At 43.5% G+C, this 23,234-nt stretch overlaps 1 protein-coding gene across 22 annotated transcripts in view; it reads left to right on the top strand.

Annotated features, from left to right (window-relative positions):
* DLG1 (discs large MAGUK scaffold protein 1) overlaps nucleotides 1-20,613 on the top strand; it is a 360,872-nt gene extending 340,259 nt beyond the window's left edge. For all 22 annotated transcript variants that reach the window (XM_065557448.1, XM_005295637.5, XM_065557446.1 and 19 more), the window contains 5 exons: nucleotides 1,436-1,537; nucleotides 1,821-1,993; nucleotides 4,339-4,448; nucleotides 13,373-13,464; nucleotides 19,016-20,613. In XM_065557448.1, the coding sequence (XP_065413520.1) occupies nucleotides 1,436-1,537; nucleotides 1,821-1,993; nucleotides 4,339-4,448; nucleotides 13,373-13,464; nucleotides 19,016-19,122 (584 nt within the window). In that variant the 3' untranslated portion in view covers nucleotides 19,123-20,613. The remainder of the gene's footprint in view (nucleotides 1-1,435; nucleotides 1,538-1,820; nucleotides 1,994-4,338; nucleotides 4,449-13,372; nucleotides 13,465-19,015) is intronic.
* The last annotated feature ends 2,621 nt before the right edge of the window (nucleotides 20,614-23,234 follow it).

The raw sequence follows: 23,234 nt of genomic DNA, 5'->3' as shown, positions 1-23,234 counted from the left end.
ATCAGTTTTTTCAAAGATGTGGAGCACTCAGCAGCTCACGTTGACTTCAATATAGATTTACTCCTGAGGGCATTCTGTGCCAAAAAAAATTAAAAATTCTACGCATAATATTTTAAAATTCTGCTAGTTTTATTTGTTAATAAAAATAACCCCGCAGCTCCCCCATCCCCAGGACATGGATTCAGCAGTGAGGCTTCACCCGACCCTGACACAGCACAAGGCCTGGGCTTGCCCCAGGTGCACCAGGTGTGGAGCACGCAGGCTCAACCAGGCAGGACCAAGTGTGGAGGGGCTCAGTGTGGGGGGATCCAGGTGTGGGGTGAGAGGATTCTGTGTGGGACAATCTGGGTGCAGGCAGCTGAGTGCGGGGTCTAGGTGTGGGCAGATCTGGATGCACAGAGGCTCATTAGGGGGATTCCAGGTTCAGGGGCAATGGGACTCTGCAGTGGCTTCCAGGTGAAGGTGGTTGAGGAGCAGCATGGGGTCTGGGTGCTGGGGAAGTGGGGCTTGGTGGGGGGGGGTCTGGGTGCAGCTATTTGGGTTCAGTGGTTTGGGGTTCCGCATGTGGAGGCTGCAGGGTGGGGCTCATCAGGGTGGGGGATTCGGTGCAGGGAGATCAGTGGGGGGTGGTCTGGGCGCTGGGGTGAGGATTGGGTGGCAGGAGATCTGGGTGCAGGGGGGCTCTTGATGTAGGGGTTGAGGTTCAGTGGGGTGGCATTTGGGTATGGAGGGCTAGGGGGGTTCTGGATGTGCCGGGTGAGGCTTGGCAAGGGTGTCTGGGTAGTGGAAGTCCAGATGCATGGGGGTTGGGTGGATGGGGGAGCAACTCCCTGTACAGAGACCCCTCCCCCCACAGCTGAGAAGTGATGGGGGCAGGAAGCAAGGGAGGATGCTGAGCTTCCTGCAGCTGGGAGAGGTTTCTGTGGGTGGGTCTGACACAGCCCAAGCAATTCCTTGCAGGGGAAGAGGAAGTCCTCTCCTGCCTCCAGCCCAGCTGGGACTAGTAGCTGATCCCAGCTCCGGGTAGGAGCCACTGGCTGGGGTGTCCCCAACCCAGCAGAGATTTATCTCTCTGCCGGCTGCCTGAAACGATGTACCTGCGCTGCTAGGGAGTGGTGCATGACTGTTCTTGCAGCTTCCCTTTGCTACCCTGTCAGAAAGTCATTTTTCTGTGCGGAAGCAAAGAAATCTGCGGAGGACATGAATTCTGTGCACACACAGTGACACAGAATTCCCCCAGGAGTATAGATTGGCCTACAACCTTCAATAATTGCTCCCACCAGGAATAAATGTTGTCTGTTTTAACTGTATCTTAATGGTATAATATAACTGTAATCTATAATCACAATTATAATAAAGCTTATTTTGGTGAAATTTGAAGGTGTTTTAATGATTGGACTATAATGAAGAAATATTACCAATTTATCTTTGACAGTCAATTACACTCGGCCAGTGATTGTTTTGGGACCCATGAAAGACAGAATAAATGATGATTTAATCTCAGAATTTCCAGACAAATTTGGATCATGTGTTCCACGTAAGTCCCAGCAAATACCATAGTGAATTTAATCAAGTAAGTGCTGTCAAAGTCCTTCTGTGATCTCTCTGTGTTGAGCTCAATAATTTTTATATTGTGATATGTCTTTACCTCCTAAAATTATTTAAGTGTTAAATTAGTATCCATTTCTCATTTAACAATTTTACACTATAAATGGAAGACATTCTCTGGAAATATTTGCTTCCAGGTATTGTAAAAAACATTTAATTTGTTGTAAAAGTTGTAGTTTTCTGCTTAAAAAGCTCTTTACTTATCTTTAAAGATACTACCAGACCAAAACGAGATTATGAGGTGGATGGCCGGGATTACCACTTTGTCACCTCTCGAGAGCAAATGGAGAAGGATATTCAGGATCACAAATTCATTGAGGCTGGCCAGTACAACAATCACCTTTATGGAACAAGTGTCCAGTCAGTGCGGGAAGTAGCAGAAAAGGTAAATTTAGTGCCAGTGGGTGACTTCCATTTTTTTAATTGATATTTTTAAGTTTCACAGCTATATGGGTAGGTCCTCATTTATATACCATGCTCCTCTGAACATGCATAATAAATAGCATAAATACTTAGAATTATAAACAGAGAATAGGAATACTATAATTTATATATATACAACCAATTCTATCCACTATTTTAATACTATCATGTACAGAAAAACCTTGTTCCTTCACACACACAAATCTATTTTCTCTAGCAAGGATTTAACGGAGTGATATAGTGACATCTCATTTTATTAAGACCTTGTCTATTCACAAACAAAAAGTGCATTTAGTTACAGTTGAAGTTACATCAGGACACACGTCATCCACCCAAAACCTTAAAAGAATGGAAATAAGAAGTTAAAGGGAAAGACCCCTGCATTCCTTTCAATGTTCATATTGCCTACAATGCTATAAGTAACACACTCCCAACACTTCGTAATCTCTAATAAATACCAAAAAGCAACACATACTCCATCTTCTGCAAACTTGCATTCTGCAAGTTTGGTTGATAAAGGTAACTGCAGAGATGTAATATACTTAGAGTTTTGAAAGGCACTTGACTTAGTACCACATGACATTCTGATTAAAAACTTAAGCACTATACAATTTCAATAAAGTCCACAGTAACTGGATTAAGAACTAGCTGACAGATTTCAAAAAATAGTAGTCAGAGGGCAGCTGTCATCGAATGAAGGTGTTCCTAGTGGAGTTCCACAGAGATTGGTGATAGGCCTGACATTATTCAATATTTTTCACTGCAAATAAATATAAAATCAATGCAGATAAAATTTGCAGATGATACAGAGATTGATAGAATGGTAAATAATGATGAAGGCATGGCAGTAATATTCAGCATGGGGGGAGGAGGGATAGCTCAGTGCTTTGAGCATTGGCCTGCTAAACCCAGGGTTATGAGTTCAATCTTTGAGGGGGCTATTTAGGGATCTGGAGTAAAAAACTGTCTGGGGATTAGTCCTGCTTTGAGCAGGGGGTTGGACTAGATGACCTCCAGATATTCTATGATTCTAAGTGCTTGGTAACCTGCATCCATGCAAACAAAATGCATTTTAATACAGCCAAATGCATGAAAAGGATTTAGGGATCATAGTAAACAAACAACTCAACATAAGCTTCCAATACAATGCTGTAGCAAAACAAGCTAATCCGGTCTTTGGCTATATAAATACAGGAGCATTGTGAGCAAGAGCAGGGAAGTGATTTCACCTCTGTATACAGAATAGGAGAGATCAATACTGCAGTACTGCATATGGTTCTGGTGTCCACATTCTAAAAAGGATGCTGAAAAATTTGAGTGTGTACAGAAAGAAAACACAAAAATTATTCAGGAGCTGCAAAAAAGCCTTACTGTGTGAGATTTAAAGGGCTACATTTGTTTAGCTAATGCAAAAGAAAATTGAGAGGTGGCTTGATTAGTGTATTAATACCTTCATGGGGAGAAAATAGCAGGTACTAAAGGGCTATTTAATCTAGTGGAGAAAGGCATAACAAGAATTACTGACTGGAAATTGAAGACAAATTCAGATTAGAAATAAGGCACAAATTTTAACAGTGAAGGTGATTACATTTTTCAGAGTAGCAGCCGTGTTAGTCTTTATCTGCAAAAAGAACAGGAGTACTTGTGGCATCTTAGAAACTAACAAATTTATTTGAGCATAAGCTTTCATTGGATTACATTGGAACAAACTTCCCTGAAATAGAGGGAGAAAGGTGGGTGACACCTGTGGAGTTTGTGGGAGGAATGGATGAATGCAAGAAGCACCTGGTATGTGCCATTCACTAGGTCTAGTATGCTTAGAAGGAACAAAATGTGCAATCCTCTAGTACATTTAAAACTGAGAGAAGAAAATCCCCAACCAATATTAAAAGGCAGGGTAATTTCTTGAAATACTGACACTGCATTACATATGTGACAGATATGTGATAAATAGGGCATTGTACAGGCCAGTGTCACTTCCAGTTATAAAACAAAGTATTATCAATCCATATTAATTAGGACTAGTTAAGGCCAACACAACTCTAAAGGCTGGAGTTTTGATTGGAATAATACCTTATCCTTAGATATAATTTTTTTAATCAGTGGATACTACTGAAATAAATTTGGCTGCAACTGGAAACTCTTAGGGTGATGAAATCCTGCTTCCATTGATGTCAATGGGAAAAACTCCCACTGATTTAATTGGGGCCAGGCTTTCACTTCTAAATTGAATGTAATATGCATCTGTGTAACTTGACGACTTTACTCTTTTCCCTCTTCTCTCCCCCCCTTCCCCTTCTGCTTTAGGGGAAACACTGCATTCTTGATGTCTCTGGCAATGCGATCAAGAGGTTGCAGATAGCCCAGCTGTACCCAATCTCCATTTTTATTAAACCCAAATCAGTGGAAAACATCATGTGAGTAAAAACAATGTACCTGAAGCTCAATTGTTTCAAAGACGGTGAAGGTTTTAAAAAAAAATAGCTATGAATATTTGAAAGATAATATAAAACCCACTTTTAAAAAATGTAATTGTTTTGTGTATGTAACTTTCTACATTGAATTCCCAAGGGGACTTTTAAGGCTGGGTGGTTCTTCGATTCCTGGTTCCTATATGTATTCCACAGATGGGTACTCATGCTTGCCATCCACCAGAGACTGGAAATTTTAACAAGCCGCATCCGTTGGCCCAAACACGCACAGTAGTTCTCCTCATGCTCCAGACTGAGGGCATAGGCGCCAGTGCAAGCCAAATCCTCCCCAGTTCCTCCTTACAGCTGCATGACCTGAGTCAGAATCCCTGTGTCCACAGATTTCTCCAGTTTTCTCTTTATAGCCTATAAATAGACATAGTAAATAGTTTTACTTAATATAGTATAGTTAGTATAATTCTTTCCCCATACTGGGGAGTCCCTCCCCAAGGTCTGGGACTTCACCCAGTGTCCTGGGTTTCAGGAAGTGTCTCTCTTGCCCTTGCTCCTTCACCGTGAGCAGCGAACACCAAAGCTGCCTCTACCATTTGGGTATCTACAAAGTGCAGCATCAGTCGGTCATTTCCTCCGTGAACATGCAAATCTCGTGAGCTTCAACTGAGGAAACACTTTATGGAAAAGGCTGAGACCACACTCTGATGCGGGGCAGAATGCTTATACTCTACATTGGCTCCAAGAGACAAACAGCGCCCCTCCAAGCACAAGCTTGCGAGCGGAGACTACTGCTGCTAAGCCGAAGGACTCCTCATGCAATGCTTCCAGTGAAAGGCTGCACTCTCACAGTCACAAGGACAGATCTCCATCCAGATCTGTTCATAAAAGATGAGATCCCTCCCTGAGCTGGTCAGATGAGCCTTCGCATGTAGACCCTAAGGGCTCAGGAACACTGAAAACCCCCAGTCAGGAGGGTAAAGTGCAAAAGAAAAAGGATCCATTGGTGGCTCCGACTCCTAAGCACAAGGACTGACATCTGCTGGCTCCATTGAAGAGTGCAGGACCTGACTCTTTGGCGGTACTGGCCCATCCCTCAATGGACCACCCAACTGCAATCTTTTGGGACACATCAGAACTGTCTGTCCCGTTCGTCAGAACACCCCAAACACCAGAATGTATGGACACTTACACTTCCCTGGAGGATATCTTTCTCCCTTTCTCCCAGTCACCCTCTCTTCTCTAGCCCGATCCTTCCAGGGACATTGCCACACTGGAGGATGAGACTACTTCAGTGAGATAGGAACCATCTTTTCTTCTTTGAGTAGTGTATCTAGGGGTGCTCCACTTTAGTCCCTTCATGTGTGCATGCACTTCTCAAGCCCTTGATTAGAGATTTTCTGTTAGCAGAATCAATTTGGCCCATAAATGTGTCCTATACCTCCTTGTGCCGCACACCACCTAAGAACCCAGACTCGCAGACTTTATAGGCCTGCACAGGTGAACTGCCCTTAGTGCCTTCTCAACCCCTCAGCCTGAGATGGAACCCTAGTGTGTCTGCCATGAGCATGCCTTGGCTAATTTCTTGTTTATAGTTTAGTACTAGTGAGTATGAGATAGTTGTTAGCTAGCTAGTTAGTAGATAAGTACTGAGAGGATTAACTTTGTTCCTCTCCACACCCCACTCAATGGGCTCTATCCTCATGGGGAAGCTTGTCTTTAAAGTTTGCAAGTCTGGAGTAATTGTTAAAATCATATTTTGCTAACAAGGCCTGATAGTGACATAGAATTGCAGGGCTACAGAGGGAAAAAAAAAGAAAAAAAATCCTTTTTTCCCAAAAGTTCCAACCTCGTTGAACCCTTGTCAGGTGGAGTGATCTTCTGATGTTGTGACCTTTTTCTCTCCATTGCTGCTTGTACCACCAGGGAGTTGAGTGCTGGAGAGAGAAGAGAAATTTGGCTCCCATGGTGGGGATGAAATGTTGTGTCTCAACCCTTTGTGTATGGTGGTGCAAGAGGCTGGGGTATACCAGACCACTCTAGCTGGCTCCAAGATGGACTCATTAACTGAGAGTGCCACCTTGCTAGGACCTATAGGCTGCAGAATATCCAAGAGTCAGTGTTGTGGGTCCTGGACCTTCGCTAATGAGATCTCAAGGTCATTGGCTGTCTTCTGCAGCAGCTCCTGGTACTGTCTCCTACTGGTCTCTCAGGGAATTAGCTCGACCCAGCCTCCAGAGCGCCCTCTGCAGGCCGGTGATCTGCCTTGCTCTCTACTTCTGGGCCCTGTGTCCCTCCCAGGACCCTGGTGCCCCTTGCTCTGGGTGCTGCCCCCTGGCAGTACCCACATGCTAGGTCTCCCCTCCCAGGGGAACCCCCACCCACTAACCCCACCTCGCCTCAGTGTCCGGCTACTGCCAGTCACCATCTAGCCCCACTCCCTGGGGCAGACTGCAGCATCAGCCTACTCATCACAGGCAAGGTTGGGTTTGGGCCTGCTGCCTTGGCCTATCTCTGGGCTGCCCTCTGCAACCCCCAGTACCTCTTGGCTTAACACTAGGCCGCAGCCTGGGGCTTTCCAGGCTGGAGCTCCCCAGCTCCTCAGCCTTTCCCCAGCCCTGCTCCACCCAAGTACTCTGCTCTAGTTCCCTGCAGCCAGGCCCTTCTCTCTCTGCACTCAGAGAGAGACTGTTGAGCTTCTGGCTGCCCTGGCCTTTATAGGGCCAGCTGGGCTCTGATTGGGGTGTGGCCCAGCTGCAGCTACTTCCCCCAATCAGCCCAGGGTGTTCTCTCTCACCCCCCCCTCCCGCCCCCCCCATCCTTTCCAAGGGCTGTTTTTAAACCCCTCAGAGCAGGAGCGGGTGACCACCGCGCTACAGGCCCTACACTCATTGAAAGAGTCTAGATAGGGCCTCCACTCCCTGGGAATTTATACTCCAGACCCGAAGAGAAAACACGAACTACAGGTGTACAGACCAAGGCTGCCGCCTCCTCAAACATTCTACCAGCAGCGTCCAGTTGAGCCTCCAAGTAAAAGACAAAAGGTTCAGGGGCCAAGGGCTGCTTCTGATGAGAAGTGCTCACAGTTATTGAAGCCACCCACTTCTACCCTCCTTGTCTTTGGGGGCTGTCTCTCACTTTTTGCCCATAATTGGGACTCTATCACAACATGTGATTGGGTTTTAGAAATTGTTCATTTCTAACACCAGGTTACACCATCAAATTTCTCTCCTTCCCTTCCCACAAACCCCATTCCTGACTCCACTTGGACCACTTTCATGAATTGATTCTTCAGCAGGAGGTAGACTCTCTCCTCTGAAGAGGGACAAAAGAGCAAGTGTCACCTCAATATCAAGGGAGAGGCTTCTATTCCTCTTATATGTTAGCCCCAAAAAAGATAGATGGAAGATACCAATTTTGGACCTTGAAATCTCAACATCTTTATTCAGGGAGTTTTAACTCACCTGGTTCAGATTGGGGGAGGGGGAGGTGGAAATGCCACTTGTAATAAGACCAGAGAAAGAAGAGTTTGTCAACCGACGAGGTGGAAGTACAGAAGACCAAGGTGTAGTTCAGTGCCAAAGGAGACCTAACCAAGCATCAAATGGAATCTAAAGGCAATAATCCAGGATCAAACTCCCTACCACCTTTTCCCAAAGGCAAAGTGGTATGGTTCATGCTTGGTGTTGAATCAGCTTGGTCCCTCTGTATGCTTGGTAGACCTGGGAAGTAAAGGGCAGAGTTGGGTTAAAAAAAGCCAACTCAAAGCTCACTTTAAGTAAGGAAGGAAAGAAGCGAGAAATGCTTTCTTCCCTTTTTGTCTTACAAATTTGCAGCCATGAAGTGGTGGTGGCTTACATCATTGTGTGCCCTAATATGAAGGGCCTGGAGTTAGTCCCAAGGCTTAGAAACAATCCAGTTGGTAATTCATCAATCCTAAAACCACCACAGAAGTACAACAGGCTCCAGTTGCACCATAAAAATAAACAAAAAAAAGTCTACAAACCACCATCTGGAATTAAACAAAACCAATCTACCTTTCTGAAAAATTTGTTGTCTTTGGACACTGGGGTAGTATCTGAGGCTGTTGAAGAACTACAAGGGGTGCGTTTAAATGGACATCTGGGGAAGGGACTGTATGGTTTGAGAGTTTATGGGTGTAATATGTTCCAAAAAGACACTTTTAAAAGGTGCTGAATGTTGTTGCATATAAACAAGTCTGGGTTTTTTTCTAAGGCAAAACAATTGTACTTTAGTAGGCTCAGAATAATTAATAAACATGTATGTAAATAAAATCCAGCTGTTCTAATGGCAAGTAACAAATCATCGAATCATAGGTTTGGAAGGGACCTCGAGAGATCATCTAGTCCAGTCCCCTGCACTCATGGCAGGACTAAGTATTATCTAGACCATCCCTGACAGGTGTTTGTCTAACCTGCTCTTAAAAATCTCCAATGATGGAGCTTCCACAGCTTCCCTAGGCAATTTATTCCTGTGCTTAACCACCCTGACGGTCAGGAAGTTTTTCCTGATGTCCAATCTAAACCTCCCTTGTTGCAATTTAAGCCCATTTAATCTTGTCCTATCCTCAGCGGTTAAGAACAACAGTTTTTCACCTCCAAACTCATAATTTTAAGGTCAGACAGGACCATCATGATCATGTAGTCTGACCTCCTGCACATTGCAGGCCACAGAACCTCACCCACCCACACCTGTAATAGACCAATAATCTCTGGCTGAGTTACTGAAGTGCTCAAATCATGATTTAAAGACTTCAAGTTACAGAGAATCCACCATTTACACTAGTTTAAACCTGCAAGTGACCTGTGCTCCATGCTGCAGAGGAAGGTGAAAAACCCCCAGGGTCTCTGCCAGTCTGACCCAGGGGAAAATTCCTGCCTGATACCAAATATGGTGATCTACCACAAATTTTTTTCTAAAAAGTGCTCCACGAAAAGTATAAAGCCAGAAAGGACACTGTGGCAACCTCCCGTGGGAGGCACTGGAGTTTGGGTCTCTGTTGTGGGGCCAGTACCTCCTGCCCCTGTCACATGGAACGGGGGGTGAGGTTGTGGTAGCCCCGTGGTTAAGTCAATATGGCTGGACTCAGCTTCAGGGCTGCGTGGTCCAATGGCTGGCACCAGTAGGGCTCCCCTCATCTGCAGGGGAGTGTGGTCTAATGGCTGGAGTCAGTAGGGTGCCCCGGGGGAGCCAGGGGAGTGCGGCTTACTGGCCAGAGTCAATAGGGCTCCCCTGAACTGCAGGGAATCGTGACCTAATGGCCAGAATCAATAGGGCTGCCCTTGATGGCAGAGAAGCAAAGCCTAATGGCCAAAGTTGATAGGACGCCCCTTGGTGGCAGGGAAGCATGGCCCAATGGCCAGAGTCCATAGCAGCGGGGTTTGATGGGACACCCCCCAAAAGGAAGGGGCGGCCACATTGGGGGACCCAGGCCCTCCCTGCTGTACTGGGTCCCAGCCAGGGCCCTGGTAGTGTCGATGCGGTTTGCCACTAACTCGGCAGGGAATCCACCTGCAACACACTGACTGTTACCGGGACACTGGCTAGTCCCTCCTGGGCTACTTCCTACTGTGACTCCTGTAGCTGAAGTCAGGGGTCTTGGGGTGCCTCAGGTGCCAGCTGCAATCTCCCTAGAGCATCCACGGGTGCTTGGGCCTCAGCATCTCCTGCTCCCTCAGTCTGGGTACCTGGCTGCTCCTCAGCTGGAGCTACCGAGGTGCATCCTTCCTCCTCGGCAGTCAGCCCAGACTGAGCTAGGCTGCTCCCTTTTATACTGCAGCAGCAGTTGGAGCATGCCCAGCAGGGTCAAGGGGGCATGGGTCTGATGCTTGTTATGCATTTAATGCAAGAAATAGAAAAGATAAAGCAAGCGGAGTAATCAGGGTTGTTAAACAGCAAACTTATCTGGACCACACTAGTAGAAAAAGAAATTAATAATATTGGGAAAGAAAATTTGCAAGGCTAAAAGGTCCTTGACCTTGGGCACCACATAAAATTAGTAATTCAAGTGTGCCAATTATAATTGCTGTTCCTAGATGGACAGGGAATCCTAAAGAATTAGTATATGTTAACAGTGTACAGTAGATAATGGGACCTATAAACAGCACTATTGCAGTATACAAATGGCAACATAAGGAGATGAAATAAACACAGCCTGCTGTAAATGAATCAGGCATAGATGGTTCTTTGAGTGATCAGCCTAAATAAGCCTGACTACAAGCGAGGGAGGTTGCACCTGACTAGTCATTAAAAAGAGAGTGAAGGAGGTGGTACGGCTCTGGTACACAGTATGTTCTCTGGGATACCACAGCTTTTCAGTGGGGACAGCACCATGCGTGGGGAGGCTGGATGGGTTTTGTCTAAACCTCACTTCTCTGGCTCAGATGGGGATCCATGCCCTATGGCCTACTGTGCAGATGAAGGAGAACGTGATTGGGAGTCACTGGTGACCAATCTCTTTTCACTTGTACTTCCCTTGTTCATTAGCACCACTGTTGTCAGATGTTTGGATATGTGTATGTTCCCTCCGTATGCCGTCCCAGCTCTGCGCAGACAGTTGGCAGAGCAGACATCAAGCAAACCGCCCAATGACCAGAAGATCCATTAAGGCTCGAAGGCAGCTAGCCAGGTTTATTGACAACGAAGCATGGTCCTATCTCCGTGGATCAATGTCTACAGTTATACTAACACATGTATGCCTGTGACAATGGATGCAGCTCAATGAATGGCGGGACTTTCCATTTCCCGCTCAGCTGGCCAAAGACACTCCCTCTGAGATACATCTTCATACACCAATACAAACAAGTTACGTATTGCCTCTGGCGTATTAGGGTGCCACCCTCTGAAGTATCAGGGCACTGCCCTCTGACATATTAGGGGGCCACCCATTGCCTTGTACTTGTTGGTTCAATCAAATCATCTCTATTCATCATGCTATCATCCTGACCTTATCTTTAAGATGGGTCACCATGTTCCTACTATCTTTGGGGAATGTGTTTGGTATCGAGGGGTTCTGGTACCACCTTTCTGGAATATGTTTGCGTATATATTCTTGTGCCTAGCACTACTTAGGAATGTGTGTTTCTGCAATATCAGTCCTTTTCTTGCCAGATTCTGTGAGCAGGGCCTGCCTCTTGCTCACAACTTAACTTTGCTTTATATCAGCAAAATTTTGACTACTTTAGCCCAGACCTCAGGCCTCTGATACATAAGTTTATGTTTCAGGCCCTCTTCCTACTACAACCACTAATTTGGTGCAAAGGAAACTTGAGCAATTGGTGCCTATTGCCCAACTAATAGCCAAGCAACAAGCACTTGGAAATAATATTGTTCAGGCAGTGAAAACACTGTGGTGGGCTGTACCAGAGGAGAGGAGTTTGCACCTCTTGCTTTGTACTTTAAGCTTAATATGAATGGTGGTTCAAATAATAGCTGCCACAGTGGTCCTTGGAAATGTGCTGCTGGGTAATAAGCTTTAAAATATATACATATATATATATACATATATATATAATACAAATAAAACAAATGCTAATATAAAAAGAAAGAAGCAGGGGAATGTAGCTGAGGCCAGGCCCAATGTGAGTAATTAACACATAGAGAGTGGCCTCATTTTTTTGAAGATAGAATTAGGGATGTAAATGAATCATCAGGCTGAAAACAAAATGTTTGCGCTAAATAAGATAGGTCACTAGATTAAGAAGACAAAATGTCTGAGCCAACTAAGATAAGAGGGAGAACACCCAAGGAACTATTTACTATGAACTTGATAACAAGGGACAAAATACATTAGGAATGTAAAGATGAGGTAAAAAGGAAGTTGAAGTATGGACAGTGCATGGACTGTGCATGCTGCACAGGAATTGGTTCCTGCAAAGTAACCAATCCAATCCAAAAATGGGTAATGCAGTGTATAGTAAATCCTATGAGAAATATAATGTATATAAAAGGAGAGGATTTCTGTGTAACTTTAGAGCTGTGATGTACCCTGCATCCATCCCCCCCTGAGTCTGCATAGCATTGCTGTATGCCAAATAAAAATACCTGAGTGACGAAGCCTGGAGTCGAACTGAGTTCATCGGAAGCCAAGTTAAAAAAGGGCTTGAACTAGGAGCTGCAACCAACTTAAATGGAAACATTTTTCTACTTGGACTCAACATAATCAGTCTTCCTCAAACTCTGCTGATATCCAGTCATTTTAGATTATCTCCTGTTATTAAAAAAAACTCAGGTCTCTTCATTAGCTCACTACAGGTCCATCTTGAAACAGTCAGTGCCTTTCTTCCTCCAGTAGACAGATGCTCCATTTTCACTCATTCACCCTACAACGGTTAGATTAATGAAGGGCCTAATCAGGACCTTTCCACCGATTCTCAAGCCTGTACCTCAATGGGTCTTCTATCTTGTCCTGTCAATGTTCACCAGACCTCCATTTGAACCTTTGGCATCATGCTTTATGCCTCTGTCTGGAGCATGAAGCAAGCTACTGCACATATGTGCAAAATGGACATTGCTTGTTAGAATTTCCAGACTGAAGATGCATGGTGTGAATGCATTACTCACGTGTAGAATACAGAGAAGGGCCACGCATCTCGAAGAACTTTCAGTTACAGGCAGGTAACCTCTAATTTTATATTGAGGTTGCTTAGTGGGTTTCAGTGTTAACCTAGGTGTCTTTTCCAGATTCCAAGAAATGGAAAGCCAGTCTACAGCACTCCCATTGTCTTCCTTTATATTAAGTCTCCCTTCAAGAGTTTAATAAATCGCAGATTCAGGAACAGGATGGAGCTAGTTTTTTTTCTAGGATTTGTATTCAGAGGGCAGTTTAATAACCTTATTTCAAAAGAATCAGCAGTATTTGGTAACTGCTTATTATTTTATAATGTATTTCATCTCAGGGAAATGAACAAACGTTTAACAGAGGAGCAAGCCAGGAAGACCTTTGAGAGAGCCATGAAACTGGAGCAAGAATTTACTGAACATTTCACAGGTTTGTATCCCTCATTACAGTTCCCTTCAAAGAGTGGAACTGTGTTGTCTGGAGCATAAGAATTGTCGCACCTGACCTAGCCCATATATTTCAGTTATATATCTTGTCTCCAATACTGGCCTATGATGAATGTTTTAGAACATGTTAAACCACCATAATGCACTGCAACTATTTATTAAATATTTGTATCAATTCATTGTTTAACGTTGAGACAAAATTTCTTCTTTACTTCAGCTGGTGCCAGTTTATGCTTTAGAGCATGAGAACTTTTCGCTTTTTGCTAGCTGTTTAAACTAGAAACGTTAGTCTTATTTATATATTAAAAGCCTGGAAACTTTTAACATAAAGGTCACCAACTGATGTCTCATGCCTTTCCAGAATGTGAAGGGTGGCTAAACCTCTGAAAACCAGGAAATTAAGAGTTACAGTAATGCAAATTTAAACTTCTGAGAAAAAGGAAATACAGAGTTAAGTTACACACTAAGACAGCCCTAACTCTGCCCCCATGGAGCTGGCACTAGCCATTGGAGATTATCTACATACACTCCAGCTATGTTCACTGATAGATTTAGCTGTATAGAATGGTAGAGGGATTAGCTGGAACAGCTTGGCAGAGCTGTGATTGTGACATGAGGTGGTCTGGGGCAGCCTTGCCCTTCTCCATGCCCCCCTCCCCTGTGTGTGATCAAAAAAAAATTGCTGCATGTGTACCTTGAGGGATCCATTATGCCTCATTTCACTGCCTAGTTCTCTAGGTTGTGTCAGTAGCAGTGCACAGGGGTCTTCTTGCTATAGGGATTATCAGCAGTGAGGTGGGATATAAGAGTGGTCTGTGGATTTAATGAAAGTTTAGTGTTAAATGGAATCCTGTGTATAAGGATGAAGGGGGCTTGGTAAAAGGGAATTAAGGGGTTGTAAAATTTAGCAAGTGGGGGTTGTTTCTATGGAGTAGGTTCTATTTGAGCCTAAGTCAAGAGTAGATAGCTTCTGTTCAGTACAGCTTACCTAAACGTAAGTCAAAAGTTTTGTGTCAGTAAAGAGAAAGTGTTAGACACTGCCCCACAGTGATCATGTGCCCTATTCCGTGAGTGCTCTGCACTATCTGAAAACACAGAATGCTAGCATGTATCAGAGGGGTAGCCGTGTTAGTCTGAATCTGTAAAAAGCAACAGAGGGTCCTGTGGCACCTTTAAGACTAACAGAAGTATTGGGAGCATAAGCTTTCATTGGTAAGAACCTCACTTCTTCAGATGCAAGTAATGGAAATCTCCAGAGGCAGGTATAAATCAGTATGGAGATAACGAGGTTAGTTCAATCAGGGAGGGTGAGGTGCTCTGCTAGCAGTTGAGGTGTGAACACCAAGGGAGGAGAAACTGCTTCTGTAGTTGGATAGCCATTCACAGTCTTTGTTTAATCCTGATCTGATGGTGTCAAATTTGCAAATGAACTGGAGCTCAGCAGTTTCTCTTTGGAGTCTGGTCCTGAAGTTTTTTTGCTATAAGATGGCTACCCTTACATCTGCTATTGTGTGGCCAGGGAGGTTGAAGTGTTCTCCTACAGGTTTTTGTATATTGCCATTCCTGATATCTGACTTGTGTCCATTTATCCTCTTGCGTAGTGACTGTCCAGTTTGGCCAATGTACATAGCAGAGGGGCATTGCTGGCATATGATGGCATACATAACATTGGTGGACGTGCAGGTGAATGAGCCGGTGATGTTGTAGCTGATCTGGTTAGGTCCTGTGATGGTGTTGCTGGTGTAGATATGTGGGCAGAGTTGGCATCGAGGTTTGTTGCATGGGTTAGTTCCTGAGTTAGAGTTGTTATGGTGCGGTGCGTGGTTGCTGGTGAGAATATGCTTAAGGTTGGCAGGTTGTCTGTGGGCGAGGACTGGCCTGCCTCCCAAGGTCTGTGAAAGTGAGGGATCATTGTCCAGGATGGGTTGTAGATCACTGGACACATACTGATTTATACCTGCCTCTGGAGATTTCCATTACTTGCATCTGAAGAAGTGAGGTTCTTACCCATGAAAACTTATGCTCCCAATACTTCTGTTAGTCTTAAAGGTGCCACAGGACTCTCTGTTGCTTTTTAGAATGCTAGCATGTGTGTTATAGCTGAGCTGGGGCATCACTCAAAGAGGTTAAGTTGGCATATATCTTAACTCTGTATTCCTAGTTTTCAGAAGTTTTAAGTTTGTATTACCTTAACTCTTTCCTAGTTTTCAGAGGTATATGTTTAGCCACTCTCCACATTCTAAAAGGGCACAAGGCAGCACTGGACAACTTTAAAGTTTTGGGACGTTTAATTCCCTTGGTTTAAAAAAAATAATTTCTCAGCACTCCCATCTGCAATAGCCCAGCTCTTCTCCTTCAACCCCTGGGGCTCTTTGGCAATGATTGCCCTGGCCACAAAACACACTGGCTGCATGTTGGGCTCTTCACTGCCTCTGCCTTGTCTCCTGTCTACCTGTCCAGCACAGCCTGATTGCCTCTTCTTAACAATCCTCCCTATAGAGAGGCAAGCTTCAGCAAAGGACCAACATGTTGAGGAGCTGGGGAGAAGATGCAGGAACAGTACAGGAACTAGCATGGAGACAGTGGGGACATATTTTGAAGGGAGGGATGTGGCCATGAGAGGAAGGATGGTCCAGTGGTTAGGATCTGGGGCTTGGGAGACAGTTCAAGTCCTCGCTCTACCACAGAATTCTTATGTGATCTTGGGCAAGTCATTTAGGTCCAGATCCATAAAGATACTTAGGTGCCTAAGTCCCAGTTTTGGCTCCATTGTAATCCACAAAACTCCTTTGCTGAACTCAGTAGGCTCCTAAATTCACTCGGCACCTAAATTTTCAGGGTAAAAGTTCCCCTAGGTGCTTATTTTTCTGTCTCTGCTGCCTCCCTCTACGCAGACACCTTTCTCCCGCCTAAGCCCCAGAATGATTCAGAAACCAGGGAAAGATAGGCATTCAGCCACCTGGATCACATGCAGGGCCTAATCCGGTAGACGTGCTCAGAGGCCACCTAGTGGACTGGATCCCATTTAAAGTGGAGAAGGAGATGGAAGTGGTGGTGGTGCTGCTGCCACCACAACCCATCTTATAAAGTTTAGCCTAGTGGTTAGCACACTTGCCTGGGATGTGGGAGACCCATAGTTCAGTTCCCACCCTTCCACCGATCCTGACTCCTATTTAGAGGGGTAGGGCACCCCACCCAGAGCCTGCCTCACACATAGGGGGGCAAGACCCCCCAATTCCAGCTCACACCTAGGGGCTGCAGAACATTAGAGCTTTTTTCCAATCCTTTGTATCTTCCCATTGTTCCAAGATTTGTTAAAAATCAACATTAATCATTCAGAGAATTCCTCTGTCAATTCTTTTAATATTCATGGGAGCAAGTTATCCAATCTTGCAGATTTTAAAATGTTTAAATTCAGTAACTCCTGGTCAGCAGATGGGATGCTGGAGGTTTATGAGGGAGGCCCAGTCTGACTGTTTCCCACCTTCCCCCTGGGATTTAGGTGAACTCTTGCTGCCGCCCTGCCCCCATGTGCTGCCCTCAGAGGTGAAGGATGAAACACTGGTGCCATGTGCCAGAATGCAGGAGTGTAGGAGCTGCTGCTTTGGCAGTGGTGCGGGCCTGGCTTTTTAGAATGTATGTGTTCAGTTATTAGTTTGCCATGTTAGTCAAACACTCAGCTAACCCTGAATGGAATTTCATGGAGCAAAGAAAAAGTACTTCTCTAGCCTGAGGGCTTTCCCCTTGCCAGATATCAAAGACCTGCTGCAAATGGTGGAGATTTTAGAATTTCTCAAAAAAAAAATCCCAAGAATCTTTTATAATAGAAAGTGGTGTTAAACAACCTAAAAATAGAATCCAGAATCCAACCTCCCATATTGGCTGAGGGAGGAATTCATAATCTAGTGAGTCCTTTCTATAACTTTGTACTATGTCTGAACCCCTAGATTGAGAACTCACGTAACAGACATCATCAGAAAGAATGTGTAATACCACTCTTTGGGGTGGGACCATGTATTCCTATGCATTTGTTCATTGCCTAGCATCATAGATTCTGATTGGTACTTTTGGGCACTATTGCAGTATTGATAATTATACCGGTAGCTAGTAGAGGCTCCTGTAATTCACCTTTATCTCATTTATACTACTTAGTGTGTACAATGTATAGTGTACATGATCATCCAAGTATCAGAATTTTAAACTACTATGGTTCCTATAACATCATATCGACAGGGGATGCTCTGAATAATGACTATTGATAAAAAAAATTGCCAAGTAACAGAAATAAGGATTGATATATTTTTGTGTTTGGTAGTGGTATGATGTAGCATGCGTATATGTGTGCTTACAAAGAAGGCATACATTTCTAATTGTAAAATGAATAAGAATCTTCTAAGAGGTTTGACAGGTAAATTGAATTAGAGCAGCCATTAAGGAAGCTTCGTTACCATTGAATGTAAAGTAAAATGCTGTCAAAGATTTAAAATGTTTTAGGAGTTAGGAAGCGGAATAAGAGGCAATTATTAACATGTAATGAGGGTTCAGTAATAGTACTAGTGTTGTGTATATTAACACAAACACAGGAATACAGTGTCCTGGCCCAAACAGCAGCATTATACATTTTTTCCTGTTGAACTCTATTAAGTTGGTTCTCAGCCTGGAGGTGAAGACCCCAGTTAAGATGAAGCTGCAATCAAGATTTCTGTCATTTGGATCCAAAGCGTTGCAAGAACCCTAGTCCTGAATCAAATCAGACCATACTTTAATCTGATTTGGGTCAGAACACACCCACCTCCGTTCATTTATAGTGCTTCTCTAGCCTCATTGATAATATATACAATCTGTATGGTCTGAGTGTAGACTGGAACTTTATTAACTGTTTTTAAAGCAAGCATCAGATGTAGAGGATTAGAGAAATGCATATGTTAGCCCCTTCCTTCCATCCCAAATCATGGACACTGCTAGCAACCAGAATCCACCAGATGACCTATTTTTCATGTCCTGGTTCGTGATCCAGATTACCAGTTCCTCAATCTACATTACATGGAATCCCACACCACCATTTCACTTGCTACAAGTCTCAATGATTTATTTGTCTGGATTAGGATTATTAACTAGCCCTGCTGTTTTACCCTCCTGTCCTGGATACCTGCACAAAAGTTGGGTCTCGAAGAAAACAAAAAAAAGAAAACCAGAAAAATAACAAATCATCCCTAACCAACACTTGGAGGTATCTGAGGATGGCAACAACAACAACAAAAAACAGCTGCACATGCCAGTCTACAGTGTGGGAAAATTCCTTCCTGACCCCAGGGCTCTATACTCTGTACACTGGCCAGTTCAAAGGCCTTGGGGAAGCCCTACACCCCCAGACAGTCATGCACCTTTAGCTCACAATACACCACGATCCCAATGTTGTCTGTTCCTTCTGCAATCTGGTTAAATCCCCACCTTGGGAAGGGGGCTGAGAATTTCTGCACAAAAGGTGAAAGTTAGTAAAAAACGCTTGCTGACTGTAATACTATGTTTTGCAGCTATTGTCCAAGGAGACACACTGGAAGAGATATACAACCAGGTGAAGCAGATCATAGAAGAACAGTCTGGGCCTTACATCTGGGTACCAGCAAAGGAAAAATTATGAAAATTGAAAGATTTTTGGTTTTCATTTTCTAACTGACATTACCTACTCATTGACAACTCGTAACCCTTTTCAGTGGAGCCCGCCTCTAGCTCTTTCCAGTGTGGGTCACACACTAAACATCACATTCTGCAGTTCCCAAACATTTTTACATTTGGTGTCTCTCTTAATTTGAATAATTTGTATTATTGTGTGGTAGTGTTCATTTGACATTTTTCAAACATGAAGGTCGAATGGCCTGACCAGCTATTAAGGTAGGGTTGGGGAATTGTATGGTAAAATTCCTTAATGTTTAAGGGAAAGTAAGTTTCAGAGATTTTCAGAAAAGATTTATATACATTCTTTTAAAATTTCATAGCATATGAAAGAAAAGTCATCTTACCCAATGATGTAAATCGTGAGCAACTTTGCACACTTAATTATAATAGCATGGGTTGGCCAAGCATTTAATTTCAAGTTTTTAGTTTGTGGGTTGACTTTCTGTTTTCACAGCAAATATTTTTCTTTATAGGCAGTTAATGTAACTTTTTTTTAATTTCCAAATTAATGTATTCATTAACTTCCATTAATTCACAAGGGATATTCATTTTCAAAATTTCATAATGATAGTCTTATAGTCTATTTTTATTCATTTTTGCATATACAGTTGCTAGGGATAAAGATATTTAATGTTTTTAATCTTACTCATGCAACACTATTTACAGTGTCTTACAAAAGTTGTTTATAGATTATGGTCATCACTCTTTTCTGAATCGAAAACATGTTTAGGTGCTAGGGAAGCTTGTATTTTACAAATGAATAGCAAATTTTCATTGGCAGCAAAACAGAAAACACTTGCAGTGATGGATGATCATTAAGGCGATAAGAAGAGAGTCAGATTTGTAGTTTAAAACTGTGCGTCTCCTTAGAGGTGTCAGATTTTAATGAATATTTTCCCCTCAATAATTGCCTATTTTGTTATAAAACGTTCTTTAACTATAAACTCTGTAACTATGGGAATTATTTTCTTTACATAGTTGCGCACACATATATATAAAATATATTTTTTTTTCTGTTCCCACCTACTCCTAACTTTTCTTTTTTTGTTTTTGTTTTGAGAATAAATATAAATTAGAATTTATCTTCCTTAATCATGTGAAATGAAATGGAGTATGGTGGCTGGGTAAAACATCTGGGGGATATTAGCTACAAGAAAAAAATATGGGCAAGTTCTCCTCTTTTCTACAAACAATTTCAGATGTTTGGTTTTGGGGTTTTTTCTTTTCCATGTGATGTGCATGTTTTAACCAATGGGAGATTTCAGAGTCAACAGTTAGTTTTTATGTACATCTCAGACTGCATCTGTGTCATATCTTCCATGGTGGCTCTGCACTGGAGAGACACAGGCATCTGATCTGAGCAATTATAAATACATTTCTGCAAAATATAGAACTAACATTATTCATTCCATTTGTCAGAAAGAGGAGAACAGCTAATAAAGTTTATTGTACAACATATTTTTGTGTGTCTTTAATTAGGTAATCTAAAATACAGGTGATGTAGAAGTAAGAAATTAAGTTTGCAAACAATAAATTGGCAGGAACAGTAAATAATGAGCAACGATGTGATAGAGGAACATTGAAAAACTAGTATGTGGGCCAAAGAAGTTCAGTGTAGTTAAAGTAAATGCAGGTTAGATCTTGGGGCAAGGAGTTAAAAGTAATAAGCATGTGTGAGAGAGAACAAAGTACTGCAGATTATTGGTAGATTTGGGAATCCTGTCAATGTACAGCCTACTGTGCAGTGATTGTGAAAAAATCCATCTTGGCTGTATTTTTATGGGTTTCTCTGCCTATAGCTGGAATTATAAAGTGTTCTGAGATTGTCATCAGATACTAACTAGCATGAATCAAAAGTAAAGGCTTCTATCTAAAGCTCTGAAAGCACCAGTGGCCTAAATTTTAAGAAATGACAAGTGATTTTGGGTACACAACTTGAAACGCGTTAAAAGGATGTGAATTTAGATGCTCAGTAATTTCTGAAAATCAAGCTACTTTAAGATATCTCAGTTTGGGTACCTAAAAACTGAGCCCCCTCTAAAGAGGTGTCACTTTAGTGAGGCTTTTAGATTGTTTGTTTTTCTTACAAAAGAAAAAAGCTTTTGTCTCTTATTGCCTTTTCCTTATTGTTTTTTTAAATGTTTTTTCTGCTTCTTTTTTACCCAACAGGAGTGGCATGTGCGCTCTTCATAGAATCATAGAATATCAGGTTTGGATGGGACCTCAGGAGGTCATCTAGTCCAACCCCCTGCTCAAAGCAGGACCAATTCCCAACTAAATCATCCCAGCCAGGGCTTTGTCCAGCCTGACCTTAAAAACCTCTAAGGAAGGAGATTCTACCACCTCCCTAGGTAACCCATTCCAGTGCTTCACCACCCTCCTAGTGAAAAAGTTTTTCCTAATATCCAACCTAAACCTCCCCAACAGCAACTTGAGACAATTACTCCTTGTTCTGTCATCAGGTACCACTGAGACCAGTCTAGATCCATCCTCTTTGGAAGCCCCTTTCAGGTAGTTGAAAGCAGCTATCAAATCCCCCCTCATTCATCTCTTCTGCAGACTAAACAATCCCAGTTCCCTCAGCCTCTCCTCATAAGTCATGTGCTCCAGCCCCCTAATCATTTTTGTTGCCCTCCGCTGGACTCTTTCCAGTTTTTCCACATCCTTCTTTTAGTATGGGGCCCAAAACTGGACACAGTACTCCAGATGAGGCCTCACCAATGTCAAATAGAGGGGAACGATCACGTTCCTCGATCTGCTGGAAATGTCCCTACTTATACAGCCCAGAATGCCGTTAGGCTTCTTGGCAACAAGGGCACACTGTTGACTCATATTCAGCTTCTCGTCCACTGTAACCCCTACGTCCTTTTCTGCAGAACTGCTTCCTAGCCATTCGGTCCCTAGTCTGTAACAGTGCATGGGATTCTTCCGTCCTAAGTGCAGGACTCTGCACTTGTCCTTGTTGAACCTCATCAGGTTTCTTTTGGCCGAATCCTCTAATTTGTCTAGGTCCTTCTGTATCCTGTCCCTAGCCTCCAGCGTATCTACCACTCCTCCCAGTTTAGTGTCATCTGCACACTTGCTGAGAGTGCAGTTCACGCCATCCTCCAGATCATTAATGAAGATATTGAACAAAACCAGCCCCAGGACCGACCCTTGGGGTACTCCACTTGATACGAGCTGCCAACTAGACATGGAGCCATTGATCACTACCCGTTGAGCCCGACGATCTAGCCAGCTTTCTATCCACCTTACAGTCCATTCATCCAGCCCATACTTCTTTAACTTGCCGGCAAGAATACAGTGGGAGACTGTATCAAAAGCTTTGCTAAAGTCAAGGAATAACACATCCACTGCTTTCCCCTCATCCACAGACCCAGTTATCTCCTCATAGAAGGCAATTAGGTTAGTCAGGCATGACTTGCCCTTGGTGAATCCATGCTGACTGTTCCTGATCACTTTCCTCTCCTCTAAGTGCTTCAGAATTGATTCCTTGAGGACCTTCTCCATGATTTTTCCAGGGACTGAGGTGAGGCTGACTGGCCTGTAGTTCCCCGGATCCTCCTCCTTCCCTTTTTTAAAGATGGGCACTATATTAGCCTTTTTCCAGTCATCCGGGACCTCCCCGATCGCCATGAGTTTTCAAAGATAATGGCCAATGGCTCTGCAGTCACATCTGCCAGCTCCTTTAGCACCCTCGGATGCAGCGCATCCGGCCCCATGGACTTGTGCTCGTCCAGTTTTTCTAAATAGTCCCGACTATTTCTAATTAGTGGAGGAGTTTTGGCAAGATGGAAGAACTAGAGATGGAGGTCTCTTCACTTTCATTTGAAAGGATAGGGGTGTTTAATTCAATTTAATGGAGCTTTTCTCCCATTTGTTTGTCAGGTGTTAATTGTTTTAAACAGCTAGGATCTAATCCCTTTCCCTCTCAGTTGTTCAGGCCTCTTCTTTGAGTGCTTGCTCATGTCCATTCCACGTTAGATGCGCATGCGTTGCATGCACAGTCACCAGCGAATTTTTCCCTCAGTGGTATCCAGTGGGTGAGCTCTAGCGCCCTTTGGTGCCATGTGCTTA

The sequence above is a fragment of the Chrysemys picta genome, chromosome 9, assembly GCF_011386835.1.
Source record: "Chrysemys picta bellii isolate R12L10 chromosome 9, ASM1138683v2, whole genome shotgun sequence".
NCBI classification, from domain to species: Eukaryota; Metazoa; Chordata; order Testudines; family Emydidae; genus Chrysemys; species Chrysemys picta.
The sequence above is the reverse complement of the archived record's forward strand: the minus strand, read 5'-3'. Positions and strand labels throughout refer to the sequence as shown.